The sequence below is a fragment of the Pyxicephalus adspersus genome, chromosome 8, assembly GCF_032062135.1.
Source record: "Pyxicephalus adspersus chromosome 8, UCB_Pads_2.0, whole genome shotgun sequence".
NCBI lineage: Eukaryota > Metazoa > Chordata > Amphibia > Anura > Pyxicephalidae > Pyxicephalus > Pyxicephalus adspersus.
In genome coordinates, this window is record NC_092865.1 from 68009971 (window position 1) to 68029592 (window position 19622).

General features: G+C 36.1%; 1 protein-coding gene across 5 annotated transcripts in view; it reads right to left on the reverse strand.

The window, feature by feature from the left end:
* The window catches only part of IQSEC1 (IQ motif and Sec7 domain ArfGEF 1), a 378402-nt gene that overhangs the window by 293362 nt on the left and 65418 nt on the right, over positions 1 to 19622 (reverse strand). For all 5 annotated transcript variants that reach the window (XM_072421014.1, XM_072421015.1, XM_072421029.1 and 2 more), the window contains exon 2: positions 13337 to 13366. In XM_072421014.1, the coding sequence (XP_072277115.1) occupies positions 13337 to 13366 (30 nt within the window). The remainder of the gene's footprint in view (positions 1 to 13336; positions 13367 to 19622) is intronic.

Here is a 19622-nt window from a genome sequence, read left to right on the forward strand (position 1 = left end):
TAAAACATCCAAGCATCCACACCATTCAACATGAACAGGAAATTGCTTTTAATTTTTGATATGTCAAGAAAATAAACTGAATATTCGCATAATTTTTACATAAATACTCCAAACTTCTTTAGTAAATCAGCCTACTAATGCTTTACATACCATTAGCCAAAATTGGCTTGCTGCTTCATATATCCTGCATCAGAGTTCCCTATAGGTTTCTTGTAACGTGCTTCTGGCCTGCTCTTGTTTGCATTGGATGGTGAAGTTTAGACCCTGGAGAACAGCACATACTATATTTTCTTAGACTCAAGGAAAATGAAATGCTGCCAGTCCAAATTCAAGTCAAACTGAAAATAGTAATTTACAAACCTTTCCAGGCTGCTTTACAGATACAGATCAGTTAGAAATTAGAAAATCAGTTATTGATCCTAGGATGACACCACAGGACTACTTGCTGTTGGATTTGTAATATATTTTTCACTATAGAGCATGCCATGAAAGGAGAGGAAACAACCAGGATTACATCTTACAAGTTACATTCGAAACAAAAGGAATAAAACTCCCGGATGAGAAGAAATAAGCTGGAAATGCTAGGGTAGAGATATCAACACTGAAATCTCCAAGAAATATTAGAAATCCATATAACATGGGAGTCACTGATAGGTTGGCAGCACAGAAACGGACAACATTTGACAGAGGCATTTAAAGTAGAATAAACCCAAAATTAACCCAAAACAATAAAATGACAATAACCTTCAATCGCACAGATCAGTCTGTCCTTCGGGAGACTTCTTCCATTGGGTCCCACGTCGTCCAAGTATCTGTCTTCGGCCATGTGCCGCCATCTTCTCCTCTCTTCTTCTGGGTTTCTTGCTATGTCACCTGATCTTGCACTGTGCAGGAACGAGATCGGGTGAAGTAGATTGGGAAAAAACTTGCCAATCTGACTCTGCATGTGTGAGATCAATTTTTTTCCTTACTGATAAAAGGGTTCCTTCTGTGCATGCCTGAGAAGTCTACCTTTTTATGTAAAGTGAAAATTCTGAGTTTAGGTACGCTTTAAATAAACATTAAGGCATAATTGTTGAATGTACATATAATTGTAGCATTCTGCATTTTTTTGCGCTAACTTCTGGCATGGTTACCTGATGCACCAAATCCCAGGAACAACCAAGCATGCCTTTCTTCTCAAGTGGACACATTGGGAACTCAGGATAGCTATGTATGCCATCAGTGAAGTAAGTGATGGTGTGTGTGTATATATGTGCCTAATTCTATATGAAAAGTGTGTGTAAGTGCATACAGTGTGTGCGTAAGTATTTTTACCCCTGCAGTCAGGGCATTTTGTGTACCAGGACAAAATGATTCTGGTTACAAAATGAGAGTGGTTACAATGTGTCCTGACCAGCAATAACCCCCGCCTCACTCAAAATCCCAATAATACCTGTTAAGCCTGACAGTAAAGTCCATACAATGAAGCTTATGGTGATAAAATGGCAAGGATGATGCACTGCTCCTGAAATCAAATCAGTAAGGCCAGAGTCATGTAGCCTGTTCGGTTTGCCCTACAATGAGATTAAAGGATGCTGCAGGGGAGAAGCTATTAGTATTGTAACTAATAATTCATAAATCTGTAGCTCATCAATCAACATATGGCCTCAACTAGTCGTGCCCACTGCTTACTGGGTTAAAAGCACTGCCCGTTTTCAAAACTCCCTGACTGTGATCTGCAGTGCCTCAGCTGACTACACCTCAACACAAAAAAGGTGGTTTATGGGAGGTTAAACAATTGGACATTACATAATTGGATTTAGGGCTTATTTTGACTGTCATGCAGGAGCCTTCTCATATACTCAAAGGCCAATTATAGATGTTTATTTTTTGCTAATTGGCCACATACATGGGCAGATTATCAAGAGGGTACTGCAAAATATTACAAAGAAAAAAACCCAAAGCAAACAATGTATTTTTTAAAACCTGTTGCTAATTAGCCTGTTTATGGGGCTGTCAACTTTTTTCCGTTGATAAATGTTTACTTTGAAGATGAACAGCCAAAGTGACTAAAGTTAATTAATTTGGGGGCTAAACTTGAAGGTGTATGCAACCCATAGCAGCTGTGACTGCTTTCCTTGTTCCCTGCACTACATGGATGTTCTGATTCCTGTATCTGTCATAACTGTGGATGGAGAAATCGCTTCCAAATTGTAATATACATAGCCCAAATCTATAGGAAACCAGTAAATCATAATCCTTTGCAATTTAAACCAGGCATATTATGAAAAACAGATAATAGCTTTAGTGAAAATTAAATGTCAAATTGATAAGTAGATCCAAAATAGAGTTGAATTTTTATACAAATCTTGACTTTTCATGTAACAGCTGTACTTGGCTTCACATCCTGAACCTCCTATTTCATTGTTAGTTGATTAATTTAATGGGCAGCTGATCTGACCATCAATGAGGCATATTTAAATGCCCAGTTTGAGAGAGATGCCCATGAGTGGCAGTTATATTTCCTATTCACATTTTTAGTACAAAATAAAGACATTTCATAATAATATTAATAATATTAATAAATATGTAGGCTCTAACAACAACTTTGGTCTGTTGAATTTACCATTGTTCCTGTGCACTTTTATTGCAAGTTATGTTATCAGTGATCTACACAACATCTCACGTCCATGATATAAATATTGGGAGTTGTTCTGTGGTCAAGACACACTTTGCTGGGATTATACAAACAGAGCATTGAGTAAGTATTGGCACATTAGGACTTGTAGTATGTTACAAACAGGATAAAAAAAAAACTAAAAATATAATCTAAAGACTGGGTAACTGCAATACATTACTTGATTTATATCTATATAGATCTATATCTATAATGACTTTTAAATTGAGATAAGAATTACTAATATTTTACATTTCTATAGGCTGAAAAGAAATAAATGTTGGAAGGTAACAAATACGTTCATATAGCACCCTCAGAAATTTTGCAACCATGGTGTTTATCCAATCCATCCTTCTCACAGATCCCGGCCTGAAGGAAACAATTCCTTCTGATTTACTTCACCTTAGTGTTGAGTCAACAATAGCAGTGATTTTCCTTCTCAATGTTCTTTCTAAGCGATCCAAGTCTAGTAATCAATTCTAATGCATTGTAATGAATTCTATTCAAGCAACAAGACGTTGATCATGGCTTAAATTGTGTACGCATTCAAGACATGATTAAAAATATTTGTAACACAAGTCTGAGGATTCAAGGCACCCAAAGGAACTTTTCCTTTTCTTTGTCATTTTAACATGTGCTATTCAACCTTGGATTTTACCATTTCAATTGCATTGACCATGGCATCTGAAATAAATAAGTATACTTGTTTGAAACTGTAAGATTAGGATTTTTCACATTCCTTGGGCAAACGTATTCATAATTACTTTGCCTTCAGGAAATGCATATTAAAAAATGTATGAGCTTCTTATATCACAGATGCTAACATCCACAGGACCATGTTATTCAGGGCGACCTTGTGAAGGTTACAGCATGTCAGAGCTGACCACTAAAACTATTATTACTCTGGAAAGGAAGAACATTCACAAAGAGACATGCTAGTAATCATAACTGTTTGAAAGTAATGACTTGAGTCCAGCTGTCGGTGAAATACACTGGCTGAACAAAAACATTCATTAAGGTGATAAAATGACATTTTTAAAAGATTTTATCTTAGCAGAAACTGAAACTTTTCAGTTAAAACTGTTAGACAAGAAAAGTCATTCTAAATAGTGAATATTAATAAGCAAGCCACTAGTATTAGCTGTTTTAATAAAATTTTTGGCATATTTTTATCTTTGTAAGATTTGTTGAATTTAGCAGTCTTGACTGTACTGTGTTATGCAAAGAATTTTTAGCAAGGGAAGCTAATTAAACCTTTTACTCAAATGTTCATGCAGAATGTAGAAAATATTTGAATAAATGTAACACAACATATCAACTATTTTATAACAATTAGTATGAAGCTACTGGTCAAGGAATAAATGTTTAAGAACATTGATCTACAATTCTGCATCCAGGAGGCTGAATTATAAGTTATAAGCATGATGGAACCGTTTCAGGGACAAGAGAACAAGAGTCTCTGACATTGGAATATATACATCTAAAGCCTTTTTTTATTTCTGGAATAGAGTATGGATGAATAGAACACCCATTAGGTTTATATTGCTTTGTTCTTGCTGGGAAGATTCACTTCCCAGCAGGAACCATTGGCAGAAAGTGATGAAAAATCACTGATGAAGAATTTGTAATCTATTTATATAAAATTGGATGTACATATGTATGTTCCACCATCACTCGAAAACGCATGGAGACATTTCAACCAAACTTGCTATACACTTGACTCATGTGAGTGCACCTGTCATCTTTGTACAGCACTGAGTTATATGTCAGAGCTATATTTGGATGTATGTATGTATGTATGTATGTGTGTATGTCATCACTAGGAAATGCTATGTTCCACCATCACTCCGAAATGCAGCCACACATTTCAACCAAACTTGCTAGACATACGACTCAGACTCATGTGATTGCACCGCTGACCTTTGTACAGCACTGTGCTATATGTCAAAGCTATACGTGGGTGGATGTATGTACGTGGTATAAATATAGATGTGTGTATGTGATCACTAGGAAAAGCATGGAGACATTTCAACCAAACTTGCTATGTTCCACCATCACTCGGAAACGCATAGACACATTTCAACCAAACTTGCTAGACATATGACTCTAACTCAGGTGAGTGTACTCCTGATCTTTGTACAGTGATGTGGTATATGTCAGAGGTATATTTACATGTATTTATGTATGTGTGTATGTATTGCTCAGTGACAGTGTGCCTTTTGCTTATATTTTTACATACTTTTTTTTTGGACTCTTTTACAATTTTCTGGCCTTTAATAATGCCTTTGAGAAAACGTAAGGCAATTGGCTGAATGCAATCAAAGGCAAAAAAAATGAAACACCAGAGACAAGAAAATCCCAAGGACAGGAATAGAAGACATGCCATGCTGCGCAAGAGAGCTACTACATCTAGAGCTTCAGAGACAGTACAACAGCGTGAGACCCGACTACAGGATAAGAGAGATAGAGCTACTACATCTAGAGCTTCAGAGACAGTACAACAGCGTGAGACACGACTACAGGATAAAAGAGATAGAGCCTCTACATCTAGAGCTTCAGAGACAGTACAACAGTGTGAGACCCGACTACAGGAAATGAGAGAAAGAGCCAGACGATCATTATTCCCATGGCTCACAAGAAAGCTCTCGAGGCCCTTCATGTCACTCTGAGAGGAAATGGCAACCTGATGGTAGGAGCTTTGGTTCTAATCTGTGAAGACTTTCATCAAACTCTGCCCATCATCCCAAAGTCAACAGAGGCTGATGAGATCCACACCTTTAAAACATTCATCTTTGTGGAGACATGTGCAACAGATAACTTTAAAGCAAAACATGAGGGTACATCTAGGGGATGAAAGTGGGAACTTTGAGGTCACAGCTGTGACTGCAGGCACTAGAGGTTGAATTGGGACAAGATTCCCCATTCATCACGTCTAGTGTGAATCTAGTGTGTGAATCTAATTTTCTATAAAAAAACTACTCAAAATCGGAGAAGGTAGAGTCTTCTGGCAAGATAGATTTGCACCCAATTTCTGAAATCTGGTGTGGTCCATTGCAGAGCTAATAGATGCAGTCTATCCAGCAGTTTTACAAAACTATAACAATTTTGACTGCTTGTGAGAGAGGGCCATTCTTGCTGCTAAAAATAAAGATGTCCGCGAAATAAACAATCAAAAATTTGCCATGTTACCAGGCGTAGTCACAGAATACAAGTCTATCATAATTCCTAAACTCACTTCATCCGGCTGGATTACCACCACATCTTCTTTTACTTAAAGTTGGATTTCCAATTATTTTACCATGCAACTTTGACCCACCAAAATTTTGCAACGGCACAAGGCTTTGTGAGGGTGAAACAGTTTTTATCCCAGCGATACCACTCATTCCCACAGATCTCCCTTTTCAATTTAAGAGATTACAAATTCCAGTGAGACTTGCGTTCTCTATCACAATCAACAAGTCACAGGGGCAGATCATTACGTACTGCAAAGTGGATTTGAGATCGCCCCGTGTTTCCCTCATGGACAACTTTGTGTTGCTTGCTCAAGGGTAAATACTCGGGCAACGCCTGATAATCAGCTAGTTGTAACTAAAATAAGAACAAAGACAAACTTTTCCAATGGGGCTACCTTTTTCAGTGGCACCAGTTTTAAAGTGAATTAGCCCTTACTTTGGAGAGATTTTCCTTTACAGAATGTAAAAGGAACTTCTTAAAGAGTCAGCCCACCAAAACTCATATGTCAAATATTTAGTTGTAATCCCCAATGTAAGTGGTATATCTTCTGATATCTTCAATAGCATTTTCTTTTCAAATGAATTTCAGACTTTTCCTACAAGCTGCAAAAATGTCACATTCCTACTTATTTTTTTACCTAAAAAAAAAAAAAAAAACAACCTTAAAAGGGCTTGTCTGGGAGCAGCAGATGGGAGGAGAATTTAGCCAGAAAGACCTTAACGCAGATAAGCCCATAAGGGTTATTTTAGGGCATGCTTGCTTGTAATTTTTTTGAAAATGTGTTTAGTTGAAATATAGTTCTGCTTTAAATGTTCCAGCAGCTACATTTTAAAGTTAGGGTAAGGGGTAATCCAAGCAATATTTGGAAAAAAAAATTTGTTTTTAATTGTTTTCCTCAGATGTAATTTATTTAATGCTCATTTTTGCCATCCTCTGGATCAACTCTGTCTATCTGGGATATGTTTATTTCCCTGGTGGTTGAACTTGATGGACTTATGTCTTTTTTCAACCTAATTATGTAACTGTATTTATTTGAATTTTACTTCCTTCAAACATGAAGGTTCAGCTTGCGAGTATTACCTAGGCAGTCTGATTACAGCTTTACATTTAGTACTATATATATATAAAAAATTATTTAAATGATCCATCTGCTACCTTAAATGCTTGATAAAACTCTTTATATTTGTATTTACTATACATTCCTCTAAATTGTGTAACAGTTTCAAAACCACATAAAACCAAATACATACATATATATTTTGTTACATAATTGGAGATGTAATGAGTATGTTTTTTTCTTAACCAGCACCATGACCGATGGACACATCAATCATAGCACATGCCAACATTCAACCAGCAAATGTGTTTTTTTTACTTTTCACTATATTTTTTTAAGAACTTTTGTGTTTCTTAATACCTAATTAATCACTTATACGTACCAAACAAATCCAAATATTTTAAGAATTATATAATTTACAATTATATATATTTATACATTTTATATGTATTATGTTTCAGTGCTTAGGAATTAAAAGTATTATTTTTGCTTAGGAAAGACATTGTAAATACTTAATATATTCCCCACCTCCTAGATTGTAAGCTCTTTCGGGCAGGGTTCTCTCCTCCTGTGTCACTGTCTGTATTCATCTGTCATTTGCAACGCCTATTTAATGTACAGCGCAGCGTAATATGTCACACTATATAAATCCTGTATAGAAATATTAATATGACTGTCTGATAAGAAACGCAAACCTGTTCACCATTCTGTTGAATTAGGATGCTTAAGCAAGAACATCCACGGAGCTTGGAGTCCAATGTTCCACCACCCCAGTTCCTGCAAATATGACATGTAACACTTGCCAAAGGCTTTGTAATTTTGTTCTGCCATGCTTTTGAATTGCATGCTTCTGTTACACTGCAGAGCTAATAGGTTAACACCAATATTTTTAATTCACTCATCTGACTGATCACTGAACACTCAAACAGCTGCTTGATGATGCTTTATTACCCAGGTATTAAAAAGTTGACTAAAGAATCTACAAATGTAGAATGGGAGAGGTTCAGGAATAGCAAAACTTGCTAAACAAAACTAAAACTGTATACTGCATATGCCCTAGTACACATACAACCCCATGTATATATAAATTGCAGATAACCTAAAAAAGTCCATCATAAAGTATAAAAAAAATTTATGAGCTGAATAGACACCTAAAAGCAAATGGGGACACTTACAGCATTTTAGACTTTACAGTCGGCAGAAACACAGGAAGGCAATATATATTTGGCAGTCAAGATATAGTTTGATTAATAAATGAGGCTGCGTTTCAGGGGTTACAAGATAATCTAGCCCTGATGATAGGCACGTCTAAAATCCAAAAAATATTTTTATAGTTTTAAACTATAGCTTTTGGTGCTTTTTTATGTTCTTCCTAGGACCAAGTTAGGTCCCTTTGTACACTTTAGAGAGGTCTTAACAAACATTTCTTTACACAGGAAGGAGATTTGCCCATGTGTAAGGTAATATAAAAAACAATACAAAAAATCAAGTTAAGGAATATGTCCCTATAAATGCTTATGAGGATTCACTGTGCAGAGGTGGGAGGTGGACAATTTCTGAACCTCACTCTTCCTTGTAAGGAATCTATTTGGTACATGAAAACCGATGGAATGAAAGGACGGATAAACAGAAAAAGATATACCTTAGAGGTATCAACGATAAAATTGAAAACGTTTTTTCTCTTTTAATGATATATTTTTTTTAATGCTGTATATTTGAGGTTCAGGTTATTCAATCTAATTGAGTTGCATCAAAAATCTGGACACAAAGTAACATGCTCACAATTAGTTTTAAATGTCATTTTTATTAGTAACTGTTCTGGGCACACATACACTAAAGCTGGCCTAATACTAATGCCTATAGTGCCAGAACCCAGCAATAATTAACAAGTAACTGGAGCGGATGGAAGGTACTGTGGTCACACTCAGGTCATTACAATGAAGTAAAGCTTTTGGACCACATCTCAATCAATCAGCACACCAGATTGTATTATCAAAGACCTGAATGTAGCCAACTTAGCACCAATCACACATGCCTGCTTTTCAAAACCAAAATCCATAGAACAGAAAATCAAAATGTGACCACATTGTAAGGTCCATAACAACATTTTATCCTCTGCTTTTCACAAGGTTCCAAAATCCACATAGCCACACAAATTTGAAAAGAAAATCATTAAGTTATTTAGAAAATCAAAATAATAATAATAATGCCAAGTACAATGTCTTAGGGATGCTTTAATATCATTTAATGTGAATAAAAAAGATAAAAAGGATATAGAAAGGACTGCTGATTGGCTGCAGGTGTTGGTGCTCATACTGCAAAAAATCTATTTTGTATAGTATGTTTTTTAACACCGTAAGGACCACTCATAGCCAATACTCTAGTGCAACACTGTAAATAGTATTTTGATGGTTGTTGAGAACACCTAAATGTGCTAATCTACTCCAAAAGTGTCCAGAGGTATCAATAATGTCAGACACACATGACAAGCTAATTAGTCACCATTACAACCTCAGTGAGATATCAATGCTTCCTGATGGTACCTTGTATCTTGTAGGACCTATTTGCAAGTAGAAATAAACCATGCACTTATGAAAATGCCATGGAATAAATACAGAGAATATAAATATAGTCCCAAAAAATACATACATGCATACTTGAGCTAAATTGGACTTACTATACAGCCTATTTGAATTTAGAGACAAATGTCAGAACAATGTGAAGACTGTTGTCTTTGAACAGAGGAAAGTACATAGCTAAGAAAATGGGGTTAGCTAAGTGCAGCTTAGAGGAGATGGACTGTATATTTAGGTAAAGTTTTCTGAATTAAAGATTTTTTATTACAACAATTACATTCACAAAATAGATATTACATCGTACAAACAGAAATACAATGGGGTGAATAAAAGTCTACAAAAATAAAACTCAAGCTGGAGAGACCAATAACAATATTGTACATATTGTGCAATAGTAGTGGCCTGAAGCCGGTAATTTTAGTGGCCCACAGGACCGAAAAAGGTTGGCGACCACTGTGTTAGCCAATAAAGTATATATATTTTATTTTGCACTTTTTTGGTTGGAGTTATCTCTAGTACAGTATTTTTGTTAAGGAGCCCTATGTAATTCCAAACAGTTAGAATATATTTTTGATATAAACGGGGCCAGAACATTACTTGCAATGATCAAGCAGAAATAATCTGCATATTGCTTCCCTGGAGGGGATAATGAGCCATCCCAAATAAAGGAAGAGTTCATTATCACACACAGCAATATTACAGCCTAATGGAAAAGCGCCAAATTTTAATTTGTTGCAAAGCACCTAAGCTCAACTTGCCCTAAACATCAGTTTAGGTAAATAGTGTTAGCTGATATGGTATTTAGAACACTAGAGCACTGCTCTCATCATAAACCTAGGTGTTCATTGACACAGGATGAAGAAAGTAGAAAGAAGAGGCTCTAAAAGAGCACATGTACCTTCACGTTATCTTACCCTAAATCCACTTATTCCCACACTATGCTAACCTTCTCCTTCCCCCAGTTCCCTTTTAACCTCAGGTTTAGCATTCTCTGATGTTTACAACCCTTTATGACTAAATCTGTCAATTGCCAGCCGTGCCTGTGAACTGTGTCCCTAAAAGAATGGAGCAATATTTAAAGACTAACTATACAGCCTATTCAAAAGAGATGGACGGTATACTTAGGTAAAGTTGTCTGAATAAAAGATTTTTGTTCAAAAGACACACAGTATGGTAAAACGATTACATTCACAAAATATAGATTACAACCAACAGAAATACACGGGGGTGAATAAAATCCGTTGAGCCAAAAAAAAAAAATTCAAGCTGGAGAGACCAATAAAAATATACATATTGTGCAATAGTAGTTAACAATTCAAATGCCATAACCTTAGAAAGCTTCACTGGATCTGAAACAATAACAAGGGTTTGAAATATTTTTTGTTTAACTTTATAGAAGAGCACTGCAGGACAGGGCTATTGAGAATAAGATAAAGACAAGAGGAAATGTAAGGAAAACTGAAGAGAGAGAAGATAAGAAAAAAAGGGGGTGAAGGAAGGAGATGGGGGTGTGAATAAGGTGTGGGGCAGCACAGCCCATGTTGGTCCCCCAGATTTAGGTAAAGTTTTGAAAGTAAAAAGTTTTAAAAGTGTCCCAGACCTCTTTCTTTAAATAAAACCCAAAGCACAAATAATTTGGTTTCCTGTTGGTACTCATGAATATGACCTATTACTGACTGTTTCACCATGGGAGTCATTATCCACCAGTAGTTTTATGAGGAAGACCATTTGGGTGAAACGCGTCAGTAAGTGACACATACTGATTCCACTCCCCAGCAGAGGTATATGTGACTTTCTAACAGCACATGCACATTTTGTCTCTAATGGATGTACAGCACATGTTTACTTGCTTTTCTAATAAAACACAGTTATTTAAATGCCAACAAACCCCAACTTTTTTTCTCTGAACCTCTAAGCCCCAAGAAACAACAAATTTCTAAAACAAAAACCATTTAGAACCTGATAGTAAAACATTCCAAGTTATACAGAATATTCAAAATCTGCCAGAAATCTAAGCATTTCCAATCTATTCAAACGTAATGTATAAAGTGATTTCAGTAGTTAGGATTTATAAAGCTCATATATTGACAAGCAAAAATATTCTAGACTTCAGAAACTATGATACATAAAATGATAAAAATGGAAATAGTTCAGTATTTGAGAATGCCATGCATGCAGTATGCTAATTTATATTGCTATAATAATAAGAATTTCTGGCAATAAATGGAACTGGTATGCACACATATAGCATATGTTATACGGTTTCAGTTCTGTGCGGTATGAAGGGTAGTTGCTTTGCTGACAGTTGCTAACAAATAGCAGGGTACTGAAAAAATTATTTCCAAGCATACCTACATTAGCTGATAAATTACTGTCAATAAGCTACAGTAACTGGGTGAAAGTCTAGAATGAATGAATTAGACACAGAGAGAAAAATGTCCTAATCTCTAGACATAAGAATGTCACATCACTCACACATGATTGATAATTGTCATACTTGTACAGTTATATATATTTTAAACTGGAGCACAATAATTATTCTGTGACATCAAAAAGAATTATTATGTTATTATGTATGCAAGCAGATTTTCCAATAACACATTAAAAGTTTTTTTTACCTCTGTCTAAAAGTGATATATTTGATTTTGAGGAAGCCTGGAAAACTGAATCTATGGGCCTGATTTATTAAAGCTCTCCATGGCTGGAGCAGGTACACTTACATCAGTGAACCTGGGGGGATCCAGGTTCACTGATATTTTCCTGGGGGATCCATTGATTCATTGATATTTTCTTTCAGCAGCAGCAGATCACATTATCAAATGTTGAAATCTTCTAACATGTAACATCCCTAAAGTGAACAAGAAAATGTGTGTTTTCCTGGAAACTGGTGTTCTAGCCCTTTAAATCGGCTTTAAGGTTTAGTTTTGTCCTCCGTGTCCTTGATTCAATATTCAGTAAGTTACTGACCCTACATAAGTATATATAAGTTTGAAGTTCTCACTACAGTGGCTGAATATGTATTCTGCTTAGTGACTTTCCCATTGTTTACTATGAGTCATTACACTTGCACATTATAGTTTTTTTTTTATTGCGACAGCAAATAAGTCTGTTGATGTTTTAAACTGAACTCAGCACAACAAAACAAAATATATGCATTAAAAGAAATAGAAATACAGCCAGATGTAGCCATTTTATATTTTAATTGACAATCAAATAATTTTAAAACACCACTGCTATAACTGCATCAAGTATTATTTATCACCCCTCAATGTCACAGCAGAAATTGGAAATAGAGGTTCTACCCTATGAGACATGACTTGCTGCTCTGTGCCTTTAATCTTTTATTTTTCAGGACATTTAAAGCAGAAAAAGCAGAGCATATGGAAGATGCTGATTTAAAGGCTACATACTCACATCAAATGATTCTCATCCGATAATCACCTCAGGCTGATATTGGACGAGAATCTGGCGTGTGTATAGCGCTTGTCCTTCATGGATCTGTCCTGGCAGACCCACAAACTATGAACGATCATTATGGTAGTGAAGAGGAGAGAGCGCACTGGGGTGCAGCCATGTTGATCCCCCCATAGATCAGAAAGGTGCTGTATGTACAACGCTTGTTCAATCTATTGTCGTTGGAAAGGATCATGAAAGATTCTTTCCAACAACAATTATTGCACCTGTGTCGGCAGCCTTAGTCTCGTAAACAAGTGGGTGATATAGGTAGATGAAAAGAAACTCTGAATTTCTTTCTTTGCAGTATTTAAACAGTTTACCTGGAGTTACAATGAAAGAGAAACTGATCATTACCTTGCATTTCTTTTCAACTCTTCTTTATACCTGAAAAGGGAAAATTTATATTACTACAAAATATGAAAGATTTTCATTTTTTAAAAGCCAAGAAAATAAAGAAAACAAATATTATCTTTTAGGCACATCCAAATGCTAAATCCCATAAATAATTGCATGTTTATTATATCATTATAAAGGTTTTGTTATATCTGTTCAATAGAAAATTACCAATTGATCCTCAAAGAAATCCAGTGCTTGTCCTGTGAACAATGTACTGTTATCTTATAATGTCTAATCAGCGATGGAGATGAGGAGATAAGAAGATGCTCTGAACATGTCTTGTACTAGGGTGGCAATATGGCTTCTCTTTGGTTATAGTACAGTGAGTGAGCATTTTACCCCAGGGCAGATGTGTTACCGGCCGGTGAAAACACTAATCCAGTTTCCACATAACATGTGCAAATGCAGAAAGGACGTCATCAAAACACTATAAAGTTCATTGAAGATCCAAAATCAGGAAACAGTTAAATAGTAGAAAAGGCTCAAACCTTTAATTGTGTACAGCAACATGGATCCAAACAATGCTGTCACAGCCCGATGATAATTGGGCTACAAACATGAGATAGCTTTGAGATACACAATGTTAACCTTCCTTGTGCAGGAATCTTCAGCTTGCCTTTCATTGGCACTGGAATAGCTATTCATATTGGATACTAGATATCACATTCATAACAGATATAAAATAACAAGTGTAGTCAATAAAGAATCTTTATATTTTACTTTAATGGCGGGGGGTCATTGCTGATATTCTTGGCACCAGATAAGGCTCAATCCTTTGCATTGACTATGGCTTTTTTTTTTTTTTATAAATAATGTTGAATAAAAAGTTTCATGCAACAACAAAATGTAGCTATTTATGGTATATTTAGTGCAAGCATATATGAAAATTGTAGGCAGTATTTTTGTAGTTACACAGGTAACAGGTAAGTTTAAACAGCTTAAAAAAGTTAAATAGCTTTCATCATAGACAAGCTATTATCTTTTTTTTTGATAAACAGTTAATCAATAGGCATCTATATAAAAGACATCTGCTGATGGACACTACAGCACCAATAAAAAAGGCTTTCTTTATGAAAGAAGAAACTACATTTAAACAATAATTATTACAGTATCACCAAAAACAGCCATAACCACACAGTGATTTTTTTTTTTAAATCCTAGGGATCTATTTTTTGTACTTTTGACATTGACTGTATGAAGGATCAAGTATTGCCCTTGAAACACATGCTCCTGTAAGATTCTCCACCAGGAAATGTTTCAGGTATAATCAAATTCACTGCTTTATAAATCGATTCCCTACGGAGGAGGAGGGAAAGGAAAAAAAATTCAAAGAGTGCCCTAAAACAGTAATCCTATGCCAGAAAACAAACCCCAATGAGATCTTTAAACACCGTTGACATATTGGAGGGATTACTTACTCTCCAAATTATAATAACAACCGCTTTCCCTAAAAAGTACAAAAATGTTATTGACTCAAAATCAAACAAAAAATAAAAAAAAAAATACACAATTACAATTATAATACTAATAAAACACATGCTACCATAAGCATGTTGCCAGTGATCTTTATAAGATCCCCCTTCCACATATGGCTAGTCATGTATGACCAAATAAATACAGTCCACTACAAATGTAAATTTTTAGCATTGGTAGCAGTGAGCTCCTCAATACGGTCAGGATTCAAACATTAACAGATTTACATGTGGACTTAGTCTACTTCTTCAGATTTAGAGACTCTTATTCCTCAGTTGAAACATTTGTGATCATCAATCCCACACATTCAAAAAGGTAAGTGCTTTCAAGAACAGCGGTCGCCAACCGTTGGTCTGCGAAAAGGATTTTGATGGTTCGCAGAAAAATTACCTGGCCAGTGCGCCCCCTAGTGGGGTCCTTTACCTGCCCCCGCTGATCATGTCCCCGTAGTCACATCCCTGCGCTACCCCCCCCCCCCCCCCGGATGTTTAGCATGCAGGTCTGAGCCTGCGATGGGAGAGTGAGCCGGTTCTGGCATCATCACGTCACTTTGGAGGAAGTTTCTTCCCCTTTGAGTGACACCCGGCTCCCTGTGCATCTGCGGGATTTAACATTATGAGTTTAGTGGTCCTTGAGGTACGAAAGGTTGGAGACCACTGATCTCGAATAATTCGATTGGATGTACAATGTTAATAAATAAAACACAATAATAAAAAAAAACAAAGAACTTATCCAAACCCCCAAAAAGGTAGTCAGAGCATGGAGATGGTAGGCAAATGCCAAGGGATCCAATATAAGCCAAGGTGGAATGTGACAAGCCAAATGCATAAAATGTAATTGGACAGTAATGACAGCAGTAGCTGCCACGTGTAGATCTGATTTCTTTTCCAGATATAGCAGTGAGTAACCGCAGCCTTCATATTTGCCTTGTTATAATTTTATTTTGTATGGATATAGAAAAATTGGAACAAAAAATACCCCATTTATTCAATACCAATCTTATATTTGCCAACAACTCAATGTCAACACAAGATTTGACACGTAGTGTATGTTTGTAATGTTAAACAAGCAATAAACTTGATTTACAGATGGATTGGTATAAACATGTTCTCGAGATTCTGCTTCAGAAGACAGAAGTTTTCGTTAATCCGCCAGAAAGGCTTATGTACCTGCACTTCAAAACATGAAATATAGTTCGGCTGTTGCATACCAGTGTAAACATTGCCAGCTGTCACATCTTCACCCGCTGTAAGTGATATCTCCAAATGTCCAAAGTCATTTGTATTGTATCATCAAAACAATGTAAACATTTTGACTTTGCCACAGTGTTCAGATGTCTGGACACAAACAATTTCTAATAATAAACAGAGCATAACAAAACAATCCTTTCTATGATGAAATAAAAAATGATCACTATACAGGTAGTCCCTGGGTTACATAGGAGATAGGGACTATAGGTTTCTCCTTAAGTTGCGTTTGTCTGTAAGTCGGAACAGGTACATTATTTTAATAAATGCAATTAGGACAGATGTTGTGTCAACATACTATTAGGCACTGTGGTGTCAGTTACAATATAAAATCCTCACTGTGAGTTAATCACAAACTAAAAGCCTAGACATTTATTAACTGCTGAAGCAAGGTGTGCTTTGATATGCAAAAAGAACCAACTGCAGACTTTGTCTTGGTCAACAAAGAGGTTGTAGAAGAGCTCAGTCTCAGCTGTGTTATGCGAAAGAAGTAATAAAAACCGCCCCCTCCCCCCTATCAAGCCTCCGTCATGCACACTAGCATGCAGGGAAGCCCCAGTTCATACCCGAGAGATGTCCGTATGTTGGATGTCCTTAACTCAGAGACTACCAGTATGTGTGTGTATATATATATATATATATATATATATATATATATATATATATATATATAGTTATTATTTTTTATATGTAAGGAGATGCAGTTAGAATGAGATCACATGTTTTATTTACACGTGGAGGAATGCAAGATAAAGAGCAACTCGGTGACTACCCGTATAAAATTTCCATAAAATGTATATAAAATGCAAATATAACATGTGGGGAAAAAAAGCATGATATTTTTCTATACACATGTTGTCATGTTGCCATTACTTAAAGGATCTTATCAATATAACTAAATGCCCTGCAGTTCTGGTTATATAAAAGCATACTTTTTTATCCACACTTTTGTTTGTTTACTGCTATAATTATATACAGCAAATGCAGATAAAGAACATCTTTACTACACTATCATATTCTGGTTATAGTAATACTCAATAAATTTCATAACCACTACTGAAACAGAAAAAAAGATGTTTAAAACAGTGTGGAGAATATTTAGGGAAAACAAAATCTGCCTCAGGTGTCAAATATGTCAGATAAGACATTGATTGCTAACATAATATTTTCATAATGTCTAATGCTTGGTTACTCAAAGTTGTATATTACTGCCACTGGTTCCAAATACCCAATGATAAAATTTGGAGTTCCTGCATCCTACATTAAACAACATCCCACAAAAACATAGCTAGCTGATATATCCGCTAATGCTGCCACTTTGTGCCGTGCAATTGCTTCTAATAGCCTCATCATTAGTGTCAATGCACATTGTGTTCTTTGCTGTTCTCTCTCAGTAAGCCTGAGCACAGTAAGGACTCCGATCCCTCCAAATAGTATTATACAAGTCTGAAGATGAAAACTACAGACAAAAATATATGTCATCATGGCAGCTTTTCATAAAAAAAACCTCCTCAGGAACCGCAGGTAGACCACAGCAATGGCCCCTGAACTAGCTGACATATTGGTATTAACAATTCTGCAGAACTCCTTTCAATCATTTTTCCCTGGTGGCTAAATTAAGCATTCGGAAAAATTGGAAATCTAATGACTCTTCTAATGTTTCAGCCCTAAATAGATGCTAATACCCAAAGCAGCTATGAAAAAATGTTTGCTATCACACAACACAAACTACCTAAATTTAAAAGAGATTTAAGGTTCTGACTTAAACATCCTAAATGCACAGTGGAGTGTTATCCTATCATTTTCAGGACTCTCTACTCCTATCAATTTACCTTTGGAAGTGTCCTATTAAACCAGTGTTCTTTCCTATTTTCTTTACTTCCTACCCCCTCTACACCATACATGTGTATTCCTTTTCCCCATTCTCTAATGTTTGCTTTTCCTTTGTTAGAACAATCAAAGACCCTTTATTATATACAAGTATTATTTATTATCTTTTCTTTTTCTTGTTACTACTATTTTTGTACTATTGGTGGTTCGATCAGCAAAATACTATACATAAAAAATAATGTTAATGTAAAAGATGTTTCAGTGTTAGAATTATTAAAAAAAGTATTAAAAAATCACTATTGAGAAATGGGTGGTGAAAGGGTTAATTAAAGGCTACATAGCATCAATAAGGGTATAAAAACATAGGAAACATTAAAATAAAAAAAATAAAAAAACAGTTTTGTGCATCTGTTCACAGAACAAAATTGTGCTTTGCAGTAGCAGAGGCTCAAGAGGTATAACTTTGTGGCATTTCTAAAGTTACACTGAATAACCACTACAGAAATCTGCTATGGCAACTGCTCCAATCATCCTGATGGCAAAACAGGACTGACAGTAGCATACAAAGGGGGATAAGTTGTTGCAATTGATATATTATCTAGACCAGAGGTCAGCCAGATACAGCCTGGCCAGTAGTTTGTTCTGGCCTAACGCCCCCTGGCCGATCCGGCCTAATCCCATCCCGCAGGACCAGAACAAACTGAGAGAGAGCAGAATCAGAGCAGCAGGAGCCGGATGCAGCTCTTGAGCCTCCGTGTTGTGGCTCCCTTCCCTATTTACCGCGGACGACGTGAATACATCCCCCGCTGGGGTAAATAGGGAACATTCCCTCTCCTGTGTATGCATTGCACAGGAGAGGGAATTCCCTTCAGGGGGCGAAGACATTAGGGCGGGACTCAAGAGAGTCCGGCCTAGCGTGCTCTTGCCTACGCCTGAAATGGCCAAAAAAGTTTGCTGACCTCTGATCTCGACGTTTAAACCTGGCCTTACTCCCCCAAAGTTTTACACAAACGTAACAAGTCCACCTAAATCCTGCAATGTATCAAATTATTTAAAGACGTGCATAACCTTCAGTACACATTAAGGAAAGATCCAAGAAATGTAATTTAATATGTTTTCATAAATTATAAACAGAGCCCATAAGAACAAGGCTACTATCCCAAACGTTGCAGCATAAGGGTGATTTAGGTGTTTTTTAGCCAGACTGGTTTAAATTTTACACTGACAAGGTCTTATCTAGGGCTCAAATGCCTACATTTTAGATGATGTCTAGAAAATGCCTAGAAATCAGAATAGGTTATGATGAGTTAATGAGTTAAGGTAATAGCAAGGAACTACTGAACACAGGGAACCCACTAGACTTACCCTTTTCATTTCAGCCATTTTCAAGAAATGTATTCTACTTTTTTCTACTTCTCTACTTTTACAGATATTTTGAGTTGTGGAATATATTGACAGGGATGCTTTAACATATGTAAATTTTAGAAGTCATTAGTTGAATGTGCATATCTATTTTTTTTCATTGAGTAACAAGGCTACACCTCTCCGATGTTTCCCTTTTCTACCCATCCGGCTTTATTGTAGAATCAGGCAGATTGCAGTCAGAACTCCTCTGATGCATTTCACATCAGCAGGTGATTAATACAGCGGGAAAATAAGTATTAAACATGTCAACATTTTTCTCAGTAAACAAA